General features: G+C 43.4%; 1 protein-coding gene across 6 annotated transcripts in view; it reads left to right on the forward strand.

The window, feature by feature from the left end:
• tdrd12 (tudor domain containing 12) overlaps window positions 1–26,260 on the forward strand; it is a 212,313-nt gene that overhangs the window by 50,944 nt on the left and 135,109 nt on the right. For all 6 annotated transcript variants that reach the window (XR_011596358.1, XR_011596357.1, XR_011596359.1 and 3 more), the window contains exons 12-15: window positions 2,494–2,607; window positions 4,578–4,763; window positions 18,698–18,851; window positions 22,527–22,654. Coding sequence is in view for 3 of the 6 variants with exons in the window: in XM_070898098.1 (XP_070754199.1) it covers window positions 2,494–2,607; window positions 4,578–4,763; window positions 18,698–18,851; window positions 22,527–22,654 (582 nt within the window). In the remaining 3 variants the exon portion in view is untranslated. The remainder of the gene's footprint in view (window positions 1–2,493; window positions 2,608–4,577; window positions 4,764–18,697; window positions 18,852–22,526; window positions 22,655–26,260) is intronic.

A 26,260-nucleotide genomic window follows, 5' to 3' on the forward strand; every position in this document is an offset into this window, starting at 1 on the left:
CGGTTACCCAATCTATGCTTAGTCTCCCCAATGTAGAGAAGACCACATTGTGAGCAGCGAATACCGTATACTAAATTGAAAGAAGTACAAGTAAATAGCTGTTTCATCTGGAAGGAGAATTTAGGGCCATGGATAGTGGGAAGAGAGGAAGTAAAAGGGCAGATGTTGCATCTCCTGCGCTTGCTCGGGAAGGGGAGGGGGTGTTGGGGGTGACTGCGGAATGGACCAGGGTGTCGCGGAGGGAAAGATCCCTTCGGAATGCTGAGAGGGGAGGAGAAGATGTGATTGTTGGGAGATCATGCTGGAGGTGGTGGAAATAGTGAAGGATGATCCGTTGAACATGGAGGCTGGTGGGATGAAAGGTAAGGACAAGGGGAACCCTGTCGTGATTCTGAGGGGGAGGGGAAGGGGTGAGAGCACAGGTGCGGGAAATAGAATGGACACGGTCGAAGGCCATGTTAACCCCGGCGGTGGGGACTCCTCAGTTGAGGAAAAAGAAACTTGAGCAATAGTTTACAGAATCAAGCAGAAAGTACATCACTCACTCTGTCCTGGATAAAAATATACCTCTTGATGTTATGCGATCAGTCTGTTCCCTTCCTCCTGGGTGTTTCGCCTCTCACCTCGAAATTCTTCTACACTAAACAGCCTGACTGCTGGTCCTTTACACGCCAGAAAACGGAACTACACAGAGCCTAATCCAATCAGCACGTAGCACACTTACTTCCCTTGTCCCCCTTAATGTCCCTGTTCTTGATCACACCACCACTGTGCATGCATGCCTGCATCAGTCAGATTTCTGATCATGTTCTGTCTTCCTTGCATTGTAACTGAGGTTTGTTCCGGCTTCAATAACCGGATAGTTTGCGGAGTCTGCTGTTCTCTGTACATTAGCTCCTCACTGTTAGTCAGTTAAGTATAAATGCCATCACCAAGAGCAGATTAACCCTTTCTTACACTCATGCCACAATGATATCAGCTTATCTAAAAGCATGCAAGGGGACCAAGATCTCCTTGCAAGATATTTTTTGGTCCAACATTACAAATAAATAAATATTTTGAGGGGCAGGAACTGGAAGAGTTCTGACAGATGGTGATAGTATAGGCATAGCAGGGAGATTTATTTAGAGTACCTCATGATGTATCTCTTATCAGACATCAGGGGGTGAATTGCATGCAGGGCGGCAGATTGTTGTACTGTTTTGACCCAGTATGTCCAAGACCATGTTTGAGGTTTATAGGACATTACTACTGTTGGTATATGAGTAAACTGGGGAATCGCAATGAAGCATTGATGCATTCCTTGCCTATTATCAAATCTTGCAAGTAAAACCGTGCCAAATAAAATATTACCCTCAGATGAATGTGCTGGTAGTGAGGTTGAATGACATACTAACTCATGTGCTGTGTGCATTGAGCAGAATCCCAAGGACTGGGATAAAATACTTATTTGCTTACAGGTATCCCAAATATCTACAGGATTCTCGTCATTTAAATTGCAATATGTGTGCCAGCGAAGCATGATTAGGGAAGACTACTGATTGCAGAAGTGTAAAGTATGTGCTCAAATTGAGTGATGACCTGACTAGATTGATGAAACGTACAACAGCAGAGAATCCAGATTGCGCACACAGAGCTGCCAGAGACACGGATGGAAGTTCAAGTAGGCCAGAGCATATACTAATTCTGGTGCCAGTGAGATATATCAAATTACAGGCCCACTGGGCAAGTTCTTTTAAACAGTGGTGGTTTTATATTTTAATTCTCCACTACATGTATCCCAATTTTAAGAAATTGAACAAATGTGAATTTTGCATAATTTCATAAAGACTGAAGCTAATTAAGATTCTATTTTTTTTTTAGGGAGAGTCCTTTGCACTTCTACCGGCTGGTTGCTTTTATTTTCTGCTAAGACTTTTCTTGCAAAATGGTCTCAGTTTTTTTTTCTAAGTGAAAGGTTGCTTAGAATCCTCATTGTGACACAGTTCCACACTATATATGCTTAGAATAGTAATCAGATTGCGAATATTGTCAGTGATGTATCATGCATTTCTTTAGAAGGTGAGCTTTGTTCCTATAGTTCTTCGTAATGCCAGGTGTTTATCTGACTTGCATTCTTTAGCCTGGTATTTGATCTCTCCTTGTGTAGACCAAGTTTTGCTGTATCGTCAGATTAGTTGTGAAGTACATTTTTTAAATGTGATGTAAAATAATTGAGTCATATGGCTCTCAGAACAGTACAGGTTGACAGTCGCTATCTGGGTCTACTTCTGAATAAAATAAGTAGTATTGTTGTCCATGTAAGCTGGTAGTTGTGTCCTTCAGCAATGAGGAAGTGTTTGTCTCTTCTATTTTAAAAAAAAAATATTGCATTGACTTCTCATTGAACCAATATGTTTTCACTGTTGAATGTTGGTTTCTGTACTTTACATAACATTTATGTTTGAGTAAAACCTTAGTTTTATTAGATTCAATGTTGTTAATTCTTTTTAGCAATCCCAGAGAATGGCTTTTGACCCATGGAATGGAGTCATGGTGCATTCAGTCATCAAACTGAATCCCTGTAGAAGCATGGAAATGGCACCTATTTCTCTGGATTTGAAAAAGGTACTTTTTTTTTTTACACCACTAAATGCAAATTAGTTTGGAGAGAAACTTTACAACTCTGAAATTGGAATAAATCCTAAGCTTAGTTCAGATGTACAAGTATCAATACAAGAGCCATATTACACCAAGTTTTTTTTTGCTCTCTGCCAAAAGGTAATGGGACCGAAATTCAGCTCCCCAAAAAGGCCACTTACCGCCAGAAAGCTGCGGCCAGGCGGTAGAGTCGAGCTGCTGACTTCCGGTCCACTGACTGCTGCCAGTGAAATTTAGCTCGGGGATTTTTCTGGCAGTCCTCACTTCCGTCCTGTTGCTGTAGACTGTCCTAAGTGCATCAGCAAAGGGCGCATCTTCATCGCACCTCCCACAAAATGCGGCTGCAAAAATCAGTAATCTGCCGGGCGGTGTCCCCGGCAGCTTTTTCTGTTGGTACACCTTGCTTTCACTCTGGGAGGGCGCACTGCCATGGCTGCCATGTTTTTTTTTGTCGGCTGACTGCCTGGTCGGCCTAACAATTATGCTCCTGGATTTGGCTGGGCCCTCAATAGGCCGGGCCGGGCTGCCAACAGGCAGCCTGGCACCCCCTCTTGGGTACCAGACCGCTGGTCCGGCCGAAACCCTCCTTGGTGGCCCAGTGGACCGAAGTTTTAAAGTGCCAAAGGCTCTCCCCTTTAAGTGAAGGGGAGAGCGTGGTGATGCACGCGTCATGACGACATCTCCACTCCGCTGCTGATTGACAGCGGCGGACATTCTATTCCGCCTCCATCTCCGCCCCTCTGGAATACTTACCACCCCACTTCCGCTCCCATTATGACCGATTTCCGGTCCGCTGCAAAAAAAAACCGCCAAAGAGCTGAATTTACCTAAAGAGGCAACCTCATCCAAAGCAGTGGAAAAATACTTTAGGAATGGAAGGTGCGACCCATTTCGGGCGAAGGTGAATTTTGGCCCCAATATCTAAAACATTCTCCTTTATTCCACTTTTTTTTTTTTAAAAGACACTTTAGGTTGGCAAGTTCTCAACTATTACTTGTAAATGCATGCTTATGTTGAGTTATGCAAGTTTAGCAATTTATTTAGACTAACTCCAATCCAAACACAAAACTGAACTAACTATTTAGTGGCATCCAATTGGGACATGTACTTTTTGCTTCTATATAATTTAAATAAGGGCTTCTTTGACTACATCACCAATTTGTATTTATTCTAGAAACCGTGAACTTGGCACAAATGATGTTTTTATGTGTAGTGTGCTTAATATATAGCAACTATGTTTGGGCAAGTCCCATCCCCCTTCCTGGTTGCTCGCTCAGACTTCAAACAACGGTGGCATTCTGCTTGGCCCAGGGTTGAGCTTCAAACCGAATATCCTATCCATTGCGAAGGCCGCTTATTTCCACTTTCACAACATTGTTCATCTCTGCTTCTACCTTGCCTCCACTACTGCTGAAACCTGTATCTGCATCTTTGTCATGACTAGACTTGACCTGCATCCTTCATGAGTTTCAAATTGTCTACGTTCTGCATCCTGTTCTGCTCACTTACCACCTTGCAAGTTTGCTGACCTACATTGATTTCTCATTCCTGCAACGATTCTAGTATAAGATTCTCATCCACCTTTACAAATTCCTTCATTGCTTCATTCTATGGTCGCTCTGCAATCTTCTCCAGGCTTGTGTCCCCTCGCATGACATTTGATTATTTGACTCTGGCCTCTGGCCTCCGTGTCTAGCACGACTCTATCTTTATGGAAGAGTCTTCAGTGTACTTTAAGACTCCCTCCCCAAGCCTGTCTGCTTCTCCACCTCTGAACCCACCTTTAATAGCCTTCCCAAAACACATCTCCTTTGACTAAGCTTTCGGTTACCTCTCCTATTTGACAAATTATTTGTAGAATTACTGTTATTTTACCCATCATACCAAATCATGGAATGTGGCTCCTTTACATAATTACCTGCTTTGTTGTATTCCAGGAACTATGCAAGAACAAATTTGTTGGTCCAAATATTGTGCAAGCTTACTGTTGGCCTGCTATAGGCCGTGGTTGTGACTTAGTTGCAGTATCACAGAAAGGAGATGATCCTCTTCTATACATCCCTCCATTGTTGACATTTCTACAGTTACCATCTGTGTACAGCTTCCAACCCAGACGAAATTTGGTAAGGACCTCAGTGGATTGTGTGTTTGGCTTTCCTCCTTTTTGTTTTTATTTTATTGTTCATGCTTTCCATTTGTTTTGCATCCTGTCCAGAAATGTTGACTCTTGGTTATACCTGTACTTAAAATTCAATTTATAGTATTTCATGCAAAATATGGATCTTACAGAAGTTAATATAAGGTATTTAACTAGCATTAATAAAGCAGCCTCGCCTTCATGCCTTCTCCCACCCTATCACAAGGCGTGGTTCTCTTTTCACCTAAAAACTGAGGTTAGTTCTCAGAGCTACCTTGCCTATTCAAGAATGCGTTTCATAATATTTTTATAATTGTTAATAAACCCCATTTAAATTTAAGTTCATGTAAAAGAATGAAGATGATTTTGTGGATGGAGGGGAACAAAGAGAGTGAGTGAGTCAATCCATGCCAATCTTTATTAGTACTGGTATAACGGAGTGGGGACCTATAGAGGAGGGGTGAGGTATAAAATAGTAAAAACAGCCAGCTGATTAAATAACCTTCGAACATTTGTAGTCAACTAATTCCATTGTGTTAACAATACCAGTTTCTTTCAAATGTTGGATTTCATCTTATTGTAATTGTTCAATTTAGTTTTTTTCAGCATACTTGTCCTGGACCTGACTATGTAAAAATGCTCGGGTCCTTTTGGCTTTATATAAAGATCTTCCTTTATAGCATTAGAACACTGCAGTCTTCTATTTATCATTGAAGTTCTTTTTCTGAAAATACTATGTGTTCCTCTTGTGGCACAAAGCATTGTTGAATGCTGACCCCATACTACCAGGAACGGTAACATAATGGTTATATTACTGGATCAGTAATCCAGAGACCTGGACTAATGATCCGGAGACATAAGTTCAAATCCTAACATGGCAGCTTGGGAATGTAATTAATTAAATAAGTAGGTACAATTACTGATGACCATGAAATTATGATTGTGGTAAAACCCATCTGGTTCACTAATGTTCTTTAGGGAGGGAAATCTGCTGTCCTTACGTGGTCTGATCTGTATGTGACTCCAGACCTACAGCAATGTGGTTGATTCTTAACTATCCTCTGAAATGGCCTAGCAACCACTCAGTTCTACCAAAAAACAGCAGCTCATCACCACCTTGAGGGATGGGCAATAAATGCTGGCCTTACCAGAGAAGCCCACATCCCACGAATAATTAAAAAAACTGAAGTTTCTGTCGAGCCTATATTTAAGATTTATGGACTTACGCACTTCTGGTTTTCATAGATTCTCCTATCATCATCTTTGATTCTTTTAAAATTCAATATTTATAGAGAGCAATTCTGCATCATTTAAATATCTTTCCTATTCTGATAGATAACAGGAAAAATCAGCAGCCCTTTTATTTTAAGCATTTCATATTAATGCATAGAAGTTACAACACGGAAACAGACATTGGCTAAAACCAGTCCATGTCGGCATTTACCCACCACGCAAGCAAGTATATCTTCATGCACTTGACGTATCCCTAGCCCACGTGGGTTGTGATGCATGTGTGTCCTGTTTTGGAGAGGCAGGACCCGTCGTCGTCGTCATCATATTTAAATCAAGCTCAGTGCAAATAGGAGCCTGATTTAAATTTAACAGCTGTGGCAGTCAGGTTTTCCAAGGCTCGGGAAATCCGGCAGTGAAAGGGAGCCGCCGGCTCAAGAAGATGTTATATATGCAAATCTCACCAATGTGTAAAACTTGCCACCAGGAGGCACACCTGTGGGAGACCTAAGGGTCACCTGTGCACCCTGGGCAAGCAGGTATAAAAGGCAGTCCACCATGCTGCTTCCTCATTTTGAAGTTACATTAAAGAGACCAAGGTCACAATGGTTTGAGCTTACAACAGAATCTTGTGGAGTTATTCTGAACATAATACCAGCAATAGCAGTACACCGGCGGTAAAATAAAATACCACCACGATTATCGCCTAAAAACGCAATGTCACAAATTCCTGAATTTCTAGCCCTAAGAAGTTAGTCAAATTTCTCAATTTTTTTCTGTATTAATCGTCCAAAAATAGACGTGCACAAAGTTATCAAAAATTTCAGGAGTGAAAACAGTATGAGAAAAGGGGAGCAAAAAACTCTGGCAAGAACCTCCAGACATAGTATTTATACTACTGCAGCAGACAATGAAGTGGAGGGAAATAATGTTACTGTTTCACTCTCAATGCTTACTCTGTTTTACAGTCTCAAAAAGTCCATACTGAGGAATCTAGAAAGAGAGGCATGGTTACAAAAGTAAATGCAAGAGGTTTAGAACAGAGAGCAAGAGAAACATATTTACACAGAAAGCTGAGGCTGTGGAATTCACTTCTAGCATTAGTGGTTGAGGCGGAACCTATGACCCCGCTATATACAGGAAGGCTGGGAAGGTACGGAGCGTGCGGAATGGCCAAATTTATCACCAGTACCTCAATTTTTTTCTTCCATTTCCTGCCTGGCAGTCAGCCAAACTGGACAGGGTGGCCAGCTATGTAAACCAGTGGCAGGAGCTCGCAGCCGGAGACGATTGGGGACGGTCCATGGCCATCGCTAAACCTAGAAGTGAATTCCAGTGTCTCACATTGCAGGACAGGCAGAGACATCAGAGGTTGGAAGGAAGGTTCAAGTCTTATGTACAAGTTATTTATCTACTAGAAACATCTTTCCTAGAAAAGGGCCAGCAAAATCTACGTGGACCCTGGGACCACAGTTTGGAGGTCCATGACCACAGGCTCAGTGGGGCCTCCCTGGGTGCGTTGCTCAACTGTGAGCAAGTGTTACATTGGTGTACGCATGACTCTAGAGTTAATGCTGGGCCACCAAACGTGCGACCTGGCGATAGCCTTCGTGACTATGCCTGGGTGGGTGCTGTGTAGGTCACGTATAAACGTTTCCCTGTCGTTTTTTGGCAAAACCATGCGATTTTCCCCATAGAAGACAATTCGATTGGATGGCCAATTCATCCTTACGTCGGTAGAACGGTTTAATTTCATCTTGCATTTCCCCGGGAACCGCCGACCAGCTTTTTACTAGTTATAGCACAAGGTCTTGGCTAGTCTAGGTCCTGGTCTGGCGAGCTGTGACAGGTGACCCCTTGCTCTCAAAAGCATCTATTACCAGAAGCAAGTCTGTGGGCTGCGCCATTTCCACCCCGGTGGTGGGCAATGGTAGCCGACTGAGGGCGTCAGCGCAGTTCTCAGTGCCTGGTCTGTGGCGGATTACATAGTCATATGGGGACAATGTTAATGCCCATCTTTGGATGCGGGACGAAGCATTGGTGTTGATACCTTTGCGCGCTCAGAGCAGTGAAATAAGCGGTTTGTGGTCGGTTTTGAGCTCAAACCGGAGACCAAATGGGTATTGGTGCACTTTCTTAACCCCGTATACACATGCTACCGCTTCTTTCTCAACCACACTGTAGGCTCTTTCAGCCTTGGATAAACTGGACGCATATGCAACTGGTTGCAGTTTGCCTGACACATTTGCTTGCTGTAACATACAACTGACCCCGTACGACGACACACATCACAAGCTAGTACTAAACGTTTACATGGATCATACAATACAAGTAACTTGTTAGAGCATAGCAGGTTTCTGGCCTTATTAAAGGCTGTCTCTTGAGATTTACCCCAAACCCAGTCGTCACCCTTTCGTAGCAATAAATGCAAGGGTTCCAGCAAAGTGCTCAACCCTGGCAGAAAGTTACCAAAATAGTTGAGGAGTCGCAGAAACGAATGCAGCTCCATCACATTCTGTGGTCTGGGTGCATTCTTGATTGCCTCCATCTTGGAGTCCGTGGGCCTGATGCCATCTGCCGCAATCTTTCTCCCCAGAAATTCGACCTCTGGCGTCAGGAAAACACACATGGAGCGTTTCAGCCTGAGTCCCACACTGTCCAGTCGCTTTAGAACCTCTTCCAGGTTGTGCAAGTGTTCGGTGGTGTTGCAACCAGTGATCAAGATGTCGTCTTGGAACACCACGGTGCATGGAACTGATTTCAGCAGACTCTCCATGTTCCTCTGGAAGCTGGCCGCAGCCGAGCGAATCCCAAAGGGGCATCTGTGGTACACGAACAGTCCTTTGTGCGTGTTGATGCACGTCAATTTCTTTGATGGTTCAGCCAGCTCCTGTGTCATGTAAGCAGAGGTTAGATCTAGCTTGGTGAACAACTTTCCCCCTGCTAGCGTTGCGAATAGGTCCTCCGCTTTGGGTAGTGGGTACTGGTGCTGTAACGAGATCCGGTTGATCGTTACCTTAAAGTCCCCGCAGATTCTGACTTTCCTGTCGCTCTTTAGCACCAGCACGATTGGACTGGCCCACTCATTGAACCCGACTGGCAATATGATTCCCTCTCTTTGAAGTCTGTCCAGCTCGATCTTGACTTTCTCTCGCATCATATATGGGACCGCTCAGGTCTTGTGATGAATGGGCTGTGCCCCAGGAACAAGATGGATCTGCATCTTGGCGCCTGTGAAGTTGACGATGCCTAACTCAAATAACGTCAGGAATTTGTTTAGCACCTGGGCGCACAAGGCGTCATCCTCCGAAGACAGTGCTTTGATGTCGTCCCATTTCCATCGGATCTTTCCTCGCCAGCTTCTGCCGAACAGCCTTAGACCATCGCCTGGTACAATCCATAGTGGTAAATCCTGCACCATTCCGTCGTACGATACTTTCACTGCCGCACTGCTGATAACAGGTATGAGTTCTTTGGTGTAAGTGCACAACGTTGTGAATCGGGCTCAGTTTTGCCTCACAGTTTCTCAAAAGCCTTCTGGCTCATGATTGATTGACTCGCCCCCGTGACCAATTCCATGGAGACTGGAATGCCGTTAAGTTTAACTTTTAACATTATCAGAGGGCTTTTGGTGGTGAAGGTGTGTACCCCATACACTTCCTCTTCATCCTCAGGTTGAGTTGCCTCTCCTGTTTGTTCCGCGTGATCTGCGCTGAATCGGTCGTTCTCTGCTGACTCTGGCACATGGTGAGTCAGAGGTCGTTTCCACATTCGCTGGAGGTGCCCCATTGTTCCATAGCCCTTGCACACACAGTGCTTGAATCGACATTGATGGTCTCTGACTGCCCCCGCAGCACCAACATGGTGTTAATGGATACGCATTCACACCCCACAGCGGCCTCTGAGTCATCCTAGGCCTGGTCTCTGCGGTCGTGTAGGCCCTGCCATGTACAGCTCTGCCTGCTGAAAGCATTATTTTATGCAAGGACTTGCCAGTGAGCTTCGATGCTGTGAAGATATCTGTTTTGTGCTGTCGCTCGTGGATATGAAAGCCTGGGCTATTGTGATGGCCTTGCTCAGATCTAGGGATTCGGCAGACAGCAGTTTGCGAAGAATGACCTCGTGGCCGATTCCAAGCACGAAAAAGTCCCACAACATTTCCCCCAAAGATCCGGCAAATTCGCACTGTCCCGCAAGGCGTCTTAGATCGGCAACAAAACTCGCCACGTTCTGGCCCTCGAAGCGATAGTGCGTGTAAAAGCGATACCTGGCCATTAGGATGCTCTCCTTCAGCTTGAGGTGTTCCCGAACCAGTGTGCACAGCTCTGTGTAAGTCTTGTCCGTTGGTTTGACTGGTGCCAGCAGATTTTTGAGGAGGCCATCTATCGAAGCCCCACATACGGTGAGGAGAGTTGCCCTGCGCTTAACCGCCATCTCAGCCGTGTCCAGCTCGTTGCCCATGAAGTACTGGTCGAGACGCTCAACGAAGGCTTCCCAATCATCACCCTCAACAAATCTCTCAAGAATACCAACGGCAGCCATTACCGCGTGAAAGTTCGTGATCTGTAACTCCGTCGCCAATTATGTTCAGAATAACTCCACAAGAATGGTTGTAAGCTTAAACCATTGTGACCTTGGTGTCTTTAATGTAACTTCAAAGTGAGGAAGCAGCATGGTGGACTGCCTTTTATACCTGCTTGCCCAGGGTGCACAGGTGACCCTTGGGTCTCCCACAGGTGTGCTCCCTGGTGGCAAGTCTTCCACATTGGTGAGGTTTGCATTCATAACAGCTGGACTTCGCAAAATTCGCCAAACGGTGACCAGCGATAGCGGTAAATCCGGCCTTGCACGACTGAATTTGTGTGCCGGAGCCGAAATTTGAAATCGAAAAAAACCGAACCTTCTGCACATGCGAGAATTTTCTTCTTTTTTTCCCGTTTTTTTTTACATCTTCCCTTGATTCTGGTCAGCTGTCATGGTGCACCCCTGCATGCGCAGTACATCCAGGACTGAATCAGCTATTTTTCACACAGCAGCCATGATGCAAGGAGAGTTCAGCGGGCAGAGAGCCAAGAAATTTAGCAATGAGGCCCTCATCACGGGGGGATTTTAATAGGAGAGGTGCAAGTAAACCCTTCCCAGCTGTTCTAAAGCGTCTATGGAGCAGCGTGTCCAAGGAGGTTTCCGCAGTTGACTACATCAGGAGGGACCACAAGCAATGTCGGAAAAGGTTCAATGACCATTGCAGGGTCTTCAGAGTAAGTAATATTTTTATTGATGCACTCCTTCATTACTTAAATTGTAAATCTGACACATGTTGGTATAGGTAGACTTAGTGTTGCACCTTATTTGCTATGAATGATCGTTACACATTATTATGACTGCTTTTTGATATCTTAAAAGATGTTTCTGCACTTCGATGTCTTACTCGTGAACGATGTGCAACTTCCAGGGCCATTAAACAGAGGACTATATTAAATGCACACAATATGGTATAAGTGCTTTGATGGCTATCTCTGTGTGTCACAAGAGCAGAAGGGCCCTCTGGTAACCATTCCAATTGTCATCTTTGCAGGGAAAGTTGTCGCACAACCGCCGAGAGCAGCGACACACAGGCGGCGATCTGCCCCAGACACATCCATTAACGGACCTCAAGGAGAGAGTGGCAGCTCTGATCAGTGCCTCAGGGAGGTCAACTATCCGTGGGGTGTGAGCCCCTGTTCGAAAGTAAGGGTAAGTCCTGCAAGATCCCTGGGCTGGGTTGCGGAAATGTGATGTGATGTCTGTCACCACCTCCTTTTGCTGCGACCATAAGTTCTTCTGAGGAAGAAACAGTCTTGAGCTTTCGCTTATCCGAGGCCCTGGGTACAAGTGGCGTGCAGCAACGTACTCCCAGGGTTCAATCCCGTATGCTGTCTCTCCGGAGTGTGAGTTGGCAAAGCCGGTTTGCTGACAGGCTGTCGCACACCTAGACATGGTGGGACTGAGCAGGGAGAACATCCAGCTCAGCTGACAGCTCCTGGAGGTATTGGGTGGTTTTCCCGCAAGCATTGTGGCACTATCCGCGGACATGAAGGAGGACATGTCGCAGATGGTCGCTGCGACCCGCGAGAACACAGAGGCCGTCAATGCCCATGCGCAATTGATGGTCTCGACCTTTGGCATGACTGTCCCCAGTGTCACACCACCCAGACTGACACCACCTGTGAGCGGTGAGGCCAAGCAAGAGCATTGCAACTCAGAAGTCGGGCCTTCCATATCCCGAGCTTCTCCAGGGGATCCACACATGGTGCCTCCATTGTCTATCTCCCTTTTACAGCAGGACTCTGGCCGCATTGCTGCACGACGTCTTGGTACCACCTTGGGTACGGTCATGATGTGAGGAGGGATGTTAGGATGAGTGGGTGGGGGAGGAGGTAAAAGACGTTCAGTGCAAGGGTTGTTCTTTTGTTTTTGTTTTGTTACTTTATAAAAGTTTGCCAATTCACAATAACGTTTAATAAATTTTGTTCCACTTTTGAGATGTTTAAATTTTATTCAAGTTAAATCTTCTTCCAGTTACAATGTTTATCAAGTTACTGTATGTTTAATACATTCTTTTATTCACCTTAATCATTCCTATGTAGTGTCTCATTTGCAGAATAAGAGGGGGAATAGTCAACATGGTGGGATAGAGTGGACAGGCAGCGGTGAAACATGCCGTTCAGTATTCAAGCAAAGCGATGAATTATGAGCTGCTGACGTAAGGCTTTTGCAGTGGCGAAATCTCCACAAGGCTTTCCTTGTGGTGGTGGCATGGGTTCATCACCGCCCTCTTCGTCGTCCTCCTTCCTCATCGTCCTCATCCTCCTCTTTCTCTCCCCCCCCCCCCCCTCCTGAGGTGGTCCTGCAGTCTCCAGTGACCAATCCTGTTCCTGCGTGATAGCTAAGTTGTGTAGCTTGCAGCACACCACAGTGAACTCGGAGACCTGCTGAGGGGAGTATTGCAGGCATCGTCCAGAGTGGTCCAGGCATCGGAAGCGCTGCTTGAGCACTCCAATTGTCTTTTTGACGATGTTGCGTGTGGCTATATGGCTGTCATTATAGCGATGCTCGGCTTCTGTCTGAGGGTTGCGGAGGGGCGGGGTCATGAGCCTGGTGGCGAGGCCGTAACCTTTGTCCTCCAGCATCCTGCTCTGGCCTTGTGGTTGATGCTCAAACAGGTATGAGACACTGCTCTCACGCAAGATGAAAGCATCATGGATGCTCCCTGGAAATTGGGCATTTACTGCTATGATGTGCCGAGTATGGTCACAGATGATCAGTATGTTCAGGGAGTTGAATCCCTTTTGGTTTCGGTAAACCTCGGGATCCTCTAAAGGTGCTCGCAGAGCGAGCAATAGAAGCCTGAACCTTGGGGAAGCCAGCAATTCATCCAAAACCTATAGCCCTCTCATTCTGTGCCTCCTTGGTCATTGGAAACTTTATAAACTCAATCCTGCGTGTGTACAGTGCAGTAATCACCTGACGAATGCAACGATGTGTATGTAGCGTACTGCGAGATGGAACATATGTGCCCTGCTGATGCCTGAAAGGAGCCGGAAGCATAGAAGGTAAGTGCCGCAGTCAACTTCACCTCGACAGGTAGTGCAGTCTGTTGCCGCTGGTGGACTGTAGGTCTGTGTTTGAGCTGGCATTTCTCTGTGACGACCTCTTTTTGGAAGCGCAGCCTTCTAACACACTGTGCCTCAGATAGCTGCAGGTATGAGCGCTTCTTAGAAACTCGTGGGGGTTAAGGCCTCCTCCCCATACGTCTGTGAGCTCTTCGATTAAGCTCAAAATGCCGTTGAATAAACAACCTTCCAGTTCGCTGCTACATAGCAAAAGCAGCGGGGAATAATAGCAGATATAATATAGCCCCCATTCTTTTAAATGTCCTTAAATATCCTTATAAACTCACATAAAGCTCACTGTAAAATGCAGCCTTCCCTCCAAATCTTTTTATGCACTGAACTTCTGCTCTGTTTTTCAAGATGGTGCCAAGTGCGCCCTGAGTCCGACCTGTTAAGACTTGATTTGTTGAGGCGTGTTTTGGGGCGGGCAGTAAAAATAGCAATATTTGTGCATTTTCCGCCCCTGGTGATAGCGCAGCGTTGCACGCCGATTGACGTCATAAAAACGGCTAAAGAAACGGGTGGCCGGTAATTTGTAGCGCTGCCAAATTTTCCGCCCGGCCGCTAAATTTTATGCGACTTGTTTAGCGCCAAAGTAATTACTTCACCATGGCAGAAAAACGGGCACAAACCTGCCGGATTTCTAGCCCCTAGTGTAACCTTTCCCTGTGCAAGCTGAACTTTTGTAATCTTTGTAACTTTGCTGCCAGAACAGTTTAATTAGCTTCATTGCAGTCTTGACTTCCCTAATCTATTGAGGTATTACACAAGAACATAAGAAATAGGAGCAGGAGAGGGGTATACAGCCCCTCAAGCCTGTTCTGCCATTCGATAAGATCATGGCTGACCATCTACCTCAACTCCATGTTCTTTGTTCCCTTAATTCCTTGATTCCCTTAGTGTAAAAACTCTATTAATCTCATTCTTGAATATCATCATAGGCAGTCCCTCAAAAACGAGGAAGACTTGCTTCCTCTCAAAAAGTGAGTTCTCAGGTGACTGTACAGTCCAATACGGGAATTGAAGTCTCTGTCCACAGGTGGGACAGACAGTGATTGAAGGAAAGGGTGGGTGGGAACTCTGGTTTGCCACACGCTCCTTCCGCTGTCTGTGCTTGGTTTCCGCCTGCTCTCGGCAACGGGACTCAAGGTGCTTAATGCCCTCCCGGATGCTCTTCCTCCACTTAGGGCGGTCCTGGGCCAGGGATTCCCAGGTGCCAGTGGTGACGCCGCACCTTATCGAGGAGGCTTTGAGGGTGTCCCGGAAATGTTTCCTCTGCCCATCTGGGGCTCGCTTGCCGTGTAGGAGTTCCAAGTAGATCGCTTGCTTTGGGCATCTCGTGTCGGGCATGCTGACGATGTAGCCCGCCCAACTGAGCTGGTCAAGTGTGATCAGTGCTTCGATGCTGGGGATGATTGCCTGATCGAGAACACTGACGTTGGTGCGTCTATCCTCCCAGTGGATTTGCAGGATCTTGTGGAGGCAGCGCTGGTGGAATATACTTGAACATACTCAATGACTGAGCACCCACAGCCCTCTGAAGTAGAGAATTCCAAAGATTCACAACCCCCTGAGTGAAGGGGGAAATTTCTCCTCATCGCAGTCCTAAATGGTTAACTCCTTATCCTGAGACTCTGACCCCTAGTTCTAGACTCTCCAGCTAGGGGAAACAGCCTCTCAACATCACCCTGTCAACGCTTCAATGAGATAACCTCTCATTCTTCTAAACTCCAGAGAATATAGGCCCATTCTACTCAATCTTTCTTCATAGGACAACCGTCTCATCCCAAGAATCAATCTAGTGAAGCTTCTTTGCACCCCCCTCTTAGGCAGTTATATTCTTCCTTAAGTAAGGAGACTAAAACTGTACACAGTACACTGGTGTTGTCTCACCAAAGCCCTATATAATTGCAGCAAAACTTCCTTAGTCTTGTACTCCAACCCCCTTGCAATAAAGGTTAACATACTATTTGACTTCTGAATTACTTGCTGTACCTGTATGTTAACTTTCTGTGATTCATGTACAAGGACATCCAAATTCCTCTGAATACCACATTTACTAGTGTCTCTCCTTTTTAAAAAAAAAAATTCTGCTTTTCTGTTCTTTTTACCAAAGTGGACAATTTTATATTTCCCCACATTGTACTGTATAAAGGAAAGCATCCCATATGCCTCCTTAACCACATTATCTACCTGTCCTGCAACTTCACGGATCTGTGGACATGCATATTCCAAGGTCCCTCTGTTCTTCTACACTTCCCAGTATTCTACCATTTACTGTGTATTCCCTTGCCTTGTTGGCCTTCCCCAAATGCATTGCCTCACACTTCTCCATATTGTTTTTCATTTGTCACTTTTCTGCCCACCTGACCAGTCCGTTGATATCTTCCTGCAGTCTACATATAGCTTTCTTCCTCACTTTTAACCACATGGCCAATTTTCGTATTATCTGCAAACTTCTTAATCATACCCCTACATTGAAGTCTAAATCATTGATGTATACCACAAAAAGCAAGGGACCTAATACTGATACTGCGGATGCTGGAATCTGGAATAAAAACAAAATGCTGGAAATCTCAGCCGGTCAGGCAGCATCTGGAGAGAAAGCAGAGTTAACGTTTCGGGTCGATGACCTTTCGTCATACTAGTATTGAGTCCTGCGGAGTCCCGCTGGAAACAATCTTACAGTCACATTAACACCTATCAACCATTACCCTTTGCTTCCTGCCACTGAGCCAATTTTGGTTCTAAAGTGGCACTTTCCCTTGGATCCCATGGGCTTTTACTTTTCTGACCAGTTTGCCATATGGGCCTTGCTAAAATTCATGTAGACTATGTCAGTGTTGTTCCGTTGGAGCGCTACCCTCCTTGACCATCCTGTTCCCTCAAAAAATTCAGTCAAATTAGTCAGACACGACCTTCCCTCAACAAATCCATGTTGATTAATCCCATGCCTTTCTAAATGACGAATAATTCCCTCAGAATATTTTCAAATAATTTGCCCACCACCTGACTGGCCTGTAATTACACGGTCTATCCCTTTCTCCCTTTTTAAACAATGGTACAACATTAGCAGTCCTCCGGCAGCACACCTGTAGCCAGAGAGGATTGGAAAATGATGGTCAGTCAAAGCCTCTGCTATTTCCTCCTTTGCTTCTCTTAACAATCTAGGATGCATTTCCTCCGGGCCTGGTGTTTTATCTACTTTCAAAGATGCAGAACCCTTTAATATTTCTTCTCTCACTATGTTCATCTCATCTAATATTTCACACTCCTCCTCCTTAACTACATTGTCTGCATCACCCCTTTCCTCTGAAGACAGATGCAAAGTATTCATTAAGAACCATACCCACGTTTTCTGCCTCCGCACACAGGTTACCTTTTTGGTCTCTAATAGGCCTTAATCTTTCTTTAGTTATCCTCTTGCTCCTTATGTAGTCCAAGAAATCTTGATATTGAAGAAGCTGGATTCATAATCAAAATGAATTATTTCCTGATTGAAACTTTTTGCACCATTTTTAAGATTGCTCAACTGGAAATGTACTTCCTGGCACTGCTGTACGACTTCAATGGGAAATTGTTTGAGTTCCAGGAGCTATTCCAGCAACCACTTTGACAAACCAGAAAAAGAATTCCAACTGTAATATGAGAAAGTAATCTTCACTGTCAAGCCAAGGTTGATCAAACACTTAAAAGGCATTGTGATCTGATTATCCCAGCTAAAGAGCTTTGTGTTGTTTGAGGCATCTGGACTCGATCAAAAATCTGTAGCTGCAGAACTAAGAAATGTCTCAAAAACCAAAACAATTTATTTTTAATTTGGTTTTACCCTGAGCATGTAAAATTGTCACATAGATTGAAATCTTCCCCCTCCTCATAAATTTCAAAAACCTTTTACTGATTGTAATCAGATGATGCTTGCTTGTTTCAACAAGGAGCATGACAAGTACATGATTGAGTGCATTGCATTTATTTCTAAAATGTTAATTTTGCCTTGCATGGCCCTTTCTATCAGTTTCAAGCTTAGGGGCTACTGTATTGCAATTAATTTCCATGGTGCTATACAAAGGCTTTGAGTGATCAAAATCCCTACATGGACCACTACTGGATAAAACAAAATTGTTTCGTCAACAGTTGTTCAGAGGCATGATTTGAGATTTTCCCAAATTGGGTTTGTAGTCAAAAGTGCCAATGTCAATCTTCTTTGCGGGTTAGTAGGACTTTGGGAGCCCACCTTTTTGGAAACTGCCAGTATTTGAGTATGTGTTGGATGAGCCGCAATTTCTTCAAGTTAAACATTATGAAGGTCGTAGCTGTCGTCTTTGGCCCCCGCCACCATTTCCATCCCTCTCTGGCACTGTGTTTGGCCAAACAAGACTGCGTAACCTCAGCGTCCTATTCGACCCCCAGCAGGGCTTCCGACCACAAAGTTCTTCAATCCTGGCTGCCATAAAATAGGCCAGGATTTTAAAATTACATTTGCCAGTGAGATGAGGTAATGATTTCTGCACAGTAAGTATCTTTCTCATATTAGCTAATGCAGGGATCAGAGCACTCCTGAATGACTTTGATCGCTTTCCTCCTGATGTTATCTAGTTGAACTGATGCATCTATTCTTTTACAATTTCAACAAGAAACTTTGAATAGAATTGTACTGCAAACTGTCTAAGCTTTGTGATTTTCCTGCCTGCATATCTTTTTGCACGGTTCCTAGTTGTTGCACCAGACATTTAGAAGGGCAGGAAATGAAATGGAGGCAAGCAAGAAAGTGATCCAATGCGCAGGGAGGAAGAGGAAGGAAAGATCTTCCTGTCCATTGAGCAAGTTCTTGAGGGTTCCAGAGATTTACTGGATTCTAGGATGTGTAATGGTAAGGTTTATTTTGGGGTTCTCATCCAAGAGAGTAAAGGTTAAGTAAGATTTAAGGCAGATAGATGAGGTTTGATACCTGGGGTAAAGCATTAACCTGTAGGTTAAAATCTAATTTATGCTAGTACTGTTAACTGAACAACATTTATTTGTTTTCTTTGCATGATAGCCATTAGCGATAATCGTATGCCCTGGACAACAGAAGGCCCATTTTGTATGCCAGATGTTAATGGACTTAAGGTTAACTCAACCTCTTTATCTATCGTTGGTTTTGGTTGGGCAAGATCCAGAAGAAACTAAGAAAATAAAGCTTATCAAAGGATGTAAGTACCATTTATAGCAGATTGGCTTCTGAGCAACTACGGGTCTTTGATGAGAAATAATACTATGCAAAATCTAATGACTGGATTTTGCTGTGGTAATGACGGCGAAGCTGTCAGCATTTGCTGTCATCACCCCTCGAAAACTAACCATAACTTATGGATTAGTGCGTGCGCAGATAAACATGGAAATCCTGAAGTTGCAGTTAGTCATTCGCTGTTCCACAGGTTGCGCTGTGGAACACCCCATGTACGGCAATCAGTTGAACTGACGGAAACATAAGCTTTTCTGATCTAATATCAGTGTTAAACACCCCATAAAAAGTTATGCCTTCGTGAAATAGGTGTAACTGAAGTTTTAACTGTATTAACAGCTGAATAACAGTACTGGCCCTGAAAAACCTATTTAATATTTGTGGAATGCCACATTTCTCTCATAATAAAAAATGACTAGATTTTTTAAATATATATTTTTTTAAATGTAACATTTGTTTGGTACTTCCCATGTGTATGTCCCAACCTTTATTTCACACTGCTTTTTAAAAAAAAATGAAAAGTAAAAGATCAATGCTTTTTATTTCCTGGTTTGCTGTCTGAGAATTTTTCATGTAATTGGCTGCTTGGGCAGCTTGATGACATCACTGCTGCTGTATGCAAGCGATCCCCTTTTGACAATCAAATTCGGGACTAGAAAGCTCAAGTTTTTGCCACAAAGGGATCACGTTCTTTGTGGGCCGCTTTCTTCGAGGTCAGTGGCAATCACCATCGCTTCACTGCTAACTGCAAATTCCGGGCCAATATATTCTATCCTCTGTTATAGAGGGAGTAATTCCTTTGTATATGGACTCTTGCAATGGTATCACTTCAACTGAAGTACAGTTTGGTCAACTGTAGTAATGGTCTTTTTGATGACTTTTCTCTTCCTCCTATGCTTTAGCCAATCTATTCGAAATTTTACACTTCCTTCTTTAGTTTCTGTCCCTTGGTCCCAATTACATTGTTTTAAAGACTATAATTGACATTTGATATTTTATTCAAATCGCCTCAAAAATTCCAGTTAATTTTCCAGTGTTTTGACTTTTTGTTTAAAAGTACACATTAATGTCAGCTAATAAAACATTGTAATGTACCAAACAATTTCCCATTATAAGGAAAAGGCCAAAGAAATACCAAATATTCTGGTTTTAATGGTTTTGTCTTCTAATTGGAATATGACAGTGCACTCATTGCATCTAAGATAAACTTCTAAAATTGCATTAAATGTTTTTGTTATTTACTGGGGTGAGATTTCCAAGTGTGTGGGGAGGAGTTCTGGTCGGGCGTGGAGTTTTTAACTCCACGGCGCGTGTTTTTCTTTTAAAAACAGGTTTCCCCCACTCGGAAGCCAGCCTGATTGTCAGGCTTGGCTTCCTATTGACGGGGAATGTTGCATTAGAGGCTGCAGCCCAGAGAGCAGGTAGGTTTCCTGTTCCTCGGAGAAGAGATTGCTAGGAGGAGGTACAGTGTGGTTTGCAGGTTAGGGGGATTATCACAGGGGGTTGGAGAGAGATCGAGGGCAGAGATGTCGGGGGGGGGGGAGATTTCGGAGGGAGAGATGAGGGATCACTGGGTGTTGGTGATTACGGGGGAGTGGGGTGATGATATGAAGGTGAGGCGAGCTTTCACTGGGTAGCTTGGTGGGCTGGGGGGAAACACTTCTGGTCCTCCTGGCCCTTAAGCAGTGGTGTAAAGACACTTACCTGATAGATCCGGCCCACCTCGCCTCCTTTTACCTGCCAGATTTCCCAAGGCCCAGGAGCCCTGGCCGACTGTGGTTTAAAAGTAGATGTGGTTAAATTGGAGGCATGCAACCTCCTTAAAAAGTTTCATGACGAACCTGCCTCCTGGAAGCGGATCGGTCTCGCGTCCCTTGTCCCGCATCCGTTAAAACCCGAATTGGGTGGATTCAAGGCAGGTTGGAGACCTGTTTCAATTTTTAACATTTTAACTTCACACCCGAACCAAACCTACCCGTTTTTGGAGGTTAAACTCTTGCCCCCCCACCCCCCCCCCCCCCCCAATATGTATGGATATTGGATAATACACTGGAGTATGCACTGCTCCGAAATATAAAATATTCTGCAGCTGGCTCTTTTTCTGTGAAGTTATAAATCCTGATCCAAATGTGCAATTGTTTTGGTGAACTTAGTTACATGTTTGGCATGTATTTAGATGGAGAATCGATATCATGCTTGTATGCTTGGGGTTACTTGCCACCAGGTGACGCGACTGTCGGAAGTCATTGGGCTGTACGCACGTGTGCGGCCCAGGTATAAAAGGCAAGCTTGATTCGGGCACTTTGAGCCCAAATAAAGCAGAGCCAGGTTCGTACCTGTGTTAGTTTACAGTATTCAGTCTATCGCGTTATTACAAATATAACAAGAAACATAGAAATTTACAGCGCAGAAGGAGGCCATTTCGGCCATTTCATGTCCACGCCGGCCGACAAAGAGCCATACGGCCCTCGGTCAGCAGCCCTGAAGGCTACATATAAATCAATGAACAATGGCAGAAATGTAAAGAGCACCCGGCCCAACCAGTCCGCCTCACGCAACTGCGACACCCCTTGCACTGAAACATTCTACCCTCCACCCCAGCCGGAGCCATGTGATCTCCTGGGAGGCAAAAACCAGATAAAAACCCAAGCCAATTTAGGGAAAAAAATCTGGGAAAATTCCTCTCCGACCCATCCAGGCGATCGAAACTAGTCCAGGAGATCACCTTGGCCGTATTCGATTCCCTACAGTACTTAGCATTATATCTGCGCTGTCCAACAAGAGGTTATCCAGTCTAATCCCAATTACCAACTCTTGGTCATTCACTAGAATGACAGAGATGAAAAACTTTTTTTTTAAATGTTATATAACCTCAATTTGAGGCTTACAGGTTTGGTGCCAAGACAGAAGGGAAAGGAAAATGTTGCTGGGAACATAAATATGGGCATCACAGTGAGGCAAGCAGGAAGAGATGAATAGCTGTTTAAACAAAATATTTTTGTGAATATTAAAAATATAATGTAATTATTCCTATACTTTTAGCATCCTTTGTAAGTGTATTTTTCTAATGAGTAATTTAGAAAGTACTGATAAGAAATTAAAGTATGGAATAATGTTTTATGTGTGAGATGTATATTTTGTATGTGTGTAAAACTTGTAGTCATTATGTTCATTTTTTTTTAATTCTGTTGGCAGACTGTTGTAATTTTGTAGGTTTCACCAGTTTAAAGACTACTTATCCATATCTGTTAATATAATAATCAGTTCCTGATATAAGCATTATATTGGTAAATTGAATTTGCTATTATCAGAAAATTAAAATTTAGTACCTGTATTGTATTTCCTTGAATAAGCAAAATGGCTTCAGCAGAGCAATAGATTTATTTTGAGTTGTATTTTGCTAAACCTTTTTTAAACTGAACTTTGTACAGTTCATTTTGAATAAATTATGAACAGCTACTTAAATCACAAAACTGATTTTAGTAAACAAATTATTGATAGCACCACATATTAGTGATTATAAAATAATACTTTAGTCGAATGTGTTTTTTCCTTATGATAATTATTCATGGTACAGTACTTAATGCCTCATTGTTGCTGAAAATTTGTCAATCTTAAATTTAAAACATAAATTTAATTGCAGGTGATGTAGTTATTACTACTCCGCACAGTCTTGTGCGGGTCCTTCAAAAACACTGCCTATTTTTCATTAGGCTCAGCCATTTGGTATTGGATGGAGTTGATGTGCTATTCGATGAAGCAATGGATGAAGTGAGTCGTGTTGTATTGAAATAGTTAGACTATTGGTCAATATTCTTAATGTTGATTTGATTATTTGGTTGCAGCATTATTGTTATTGAAGCTAAACTTTTACACGTTTAAGATTTTATAATTTCCTTGTAAACCCACTAGAGGACCTGAATTAAGCAGTGTGGAGTGCATGATCTAAGGATAGATTTTTGGACTTTGTTTCGTAAAACAGTAAGAGGTACATTAGTTAAAAGACCACTGAGGAACCATGGAGCAGTGGGCATGTGGGTTCATGCCTGTGATTTCAAATGTCAGACATAATTGCACCCCTGATTGCAGCCTCTCCTCTGTGTAGAGGTGCTGAAGACAAGGTAGGAACCTTTCCGCAGAAAGGAGAAAAATTGTAGTGTTCCCTATAATCTGAACATCCTCTTAATCAGCACAAAGCTCCATTGTGGTTGTTTTTGGCCACTGTTGGTGCATGGCTTAGGGCAACAATAGGAAAAAAAGTTGCGTTTTCATTAAAAAATAAATGTAGACATTTCCTGCACGATGAATTCTTAACATTGGTGTGGTATTGACTGGTAATCGTCTTGTTTTCCACATTGGAAAATTTGGACTAATTCTAAAATCCAGGAATAGACATCTGCCTGAGTCAGTGAAGCCCAACCAGTTTTTCTGGGAAATTAAGCTCACACAGATAGGCATCTGAAATTGTAAATTCTGTTATGATTTTGAGATTTAATCCTGCATAACTTGGTGTAAGATATGGGATAATTATTTACTTTGGTAGGATATGGAAGTATGCCCGGTACCCATTAAAACCTGGAGGTGGGGAAGACAAAAGGATTTAAGATGGATCATAACTGCTGCTTTCTATTTCTCTTCAACTCACTGCCATTGACATTGCTGCTGGTAGTATTTCTGACTCAAAGAACCAGCCACTGTAACAATAAAATACACAAACTTTTCGTACCAACAGATGGAGGGACTAGGGACCTGGCGAATCAAATAACTTGGGCTGTAGAGAGGGCTTTAAACTAAATAGTCGGGGGCGGGGTGGGGGGTGGATTCAGCTGAGTGAAAATTTAAGTCAAAGAATAAGGAGAAGGCAATAGAGCAGGGTAGCACTGGGGGAAATGAAAACCAGAGCATGACAGGAAGGGACAGAATCTATAAACATAAAATTGAATCAGAAAGTGGGGTCAAAGCAGGAATAAAGGATAAAAAAACAAATTTAAAAGCTCTTTATCGAAATGTACGCAGCATTCTTAACAAAATAGATGAGTTGACAGCACAAATAGATACAACTGGTTGTGATCTGATAGTCACTACAGGGTCGTGGTTGCAAGGCGACCAAGGCTGGGAACTAAATATTCAGGGATATTTGACAATTCGGAAGGACAGACCGAAAGGAAAAGGAGGTGAGGTAGCTCTGTTAGTAAAGGATGAGATCAGTGCGTTCATGAGAAATGATATTGGCTCAGAAGATCAAGATGTTGAATCAGTTTGGGTGGAGATGAGGAATAATAAGGAGAAAAAGTTGCTGGTGGGCATAGTCGATAGGCCCCCTAACAGTAGCTACACTGTTGGATGGAGTATAAATCAAGAAATAATGGAGGCTTGTAAAAAAGGAACGGCAATAATCATGGGCGATTTTAACCTTCTCATTGATTGGACAAAGCAAATTGGCCAGAGTAGCCTTGAAGAGTTCATAAAGGAAACTCTCCCGAATGCACTCCACAGTACGTTGTGGAACCAACCAGGGAGCAGGCTATCTTGGATTTGGTACTGTGTAATGAGACAGGATTAATAAACGATCTCCTAGTAAAGGATCTTCTAGGAATGAGTGACCATAACATGGTTGAATTTCAAATTCAGTTGGAGGGTGAGAAAGTTGGATCTCCAACCAGTGTCCTAAGCTTAAATAAGGAGACTACAAAGGTATGAAGGCAGAGTTGGCTAAAGCGGACTGGAAAAATAGATTGCAGAGTGGGACAGTTGATGAGCAGTGGCAGACATTTAAGAAAATATTTCATATCTCTCAACAAAAATATATCCCAATGAGAAAGAAAGACTGTAAGAGAAGAGATAACCATCCATGGCTAACTAAGGAATGGTATCAAATTGAAGACAAGGACATACAATATGGCCAAGACGAGTGGGAGACTAGAGGATTGGGAAACTTTTAAAAGCCAGCAAAGAACGACTTAAAAAAATAATAGAGAGAAGATAGATTATGAAAGTAAACTAGCATGAAATATAAAAACAGATAGTAAGAGTTTCTACAGGTGCATAAAAAGGAAAAGAGTGGCTAAAATAAATGTTGGTCCCCGAGAGGATGAGACTGGGGTGTTAATAATGGGGAACAGGGAAATGTCAGAGACTTTGAACAAATATTTTGTATCGGTCTTCACAGTAGAAGTTACTTAAAACATCCCAATAGGGGATAATCAAGGGGTTATAGGGAGGGAGTAATACAACCACTATCACTAAGAAGTAGTACTCGGTAAAATAATGGGACTAAAAGCAAACAATTCCCCTGGACCTGATGGCTTGCATCCTAGGATCCTAAAAGAAGTGGTTGCAGAGATAGTGGATGCATTGGCTATCAAAATTCCCTGGATTCTGGGAGGTCCCAGCGGGTTGGAAAAACGCAAATGTAATGCCCCTATTTTTAAAAAAAGGCAGAAAGCAGGAAACTATAGACCAATTAGCCTAACATCTGTCGTTGGGAAAATGCTGGAGCCTGTTATTAAGGAAGCAGTAGCAGGACATTTGGAAAAGCATAATTCAATCAAGCAGAGTCAGCATGGTTTTATGAAAGGGAAATCATATTTGACAAATTTGCTGGAGTTCTTTGAGAATGTAATGAGCAGGGTGGATAAGGGGGAACCAGTGGATGTGGTATATTTGGATTTCCAGAATGCATTCGATAAGGTGCCACATAAAAGGTTACTGCACAAGATAAAAGTTCACGGGGTTGGGAGTAATATATTAGCATGGATTGAGGATTGGCTAACGAACAAAAAATAGAGTCAGGATAAATGGGTAATTTTCCAGTTGGTAAACAGTAACTAGTGGGGTACCACAAGGATCTGTGCTGGGGCCTCAACTATTTACAATCTATATTAATTACTTAGATGAAGGGACCGAGTATAATGTAACCAAGTTTGCTGAAGATATAAAGATGGGTGGGAAAGCAAATTGTGAGGAGCACACAAAAAAATCTGCAAAGGGCTATAGACAGGCTAAGTGACTGGGCAAAAACTTAGCAGATGGAGTATAATGTAGGAAAATGTGAGGTTATCCATTTTGGCAGAAAAAATAGAAAAACAGATTGCAATTTTTCTCCATTTAAATTATGAAGTGCTTCAGTACAGAGGGACTTGGGGGTCCTTGTGCACAAAATGTTAGTATGCAGGTACAGCAAGTAATCAGGAAGGCAAATGGAATGTTGGCCTTTATTGCAAGAGGGATAGAGTATAAAAGCAGAGAAGTCCTGCTACAATTATACAGGGTATTGGTGAGGCCACGCCTGGAGTACTGCGTGCAGTTTTGGTTTCCGTATTTAAGGAAGAATATACTTGCATTGGAGGCTGTTCAGAGAAGGTTCACTAGGTTGAT

The sequence above is a fragment of the Pristiophorus japonicus genome, chromosome 13 (assembly GCF_044704955.1).
Source record: "Pristiophorus japonicus isolate sPriJap1 chromosome 13, sPriJap1.hap1, whole genome shotgun sequence".
Classification (NCBI taxonomy): domain Eukaryota; kingdom Metazoa; phylum Chordata; class Chondrichthyes; family Pristiophoridae; genus Pristiophorus; species Pristiophorus japonicus.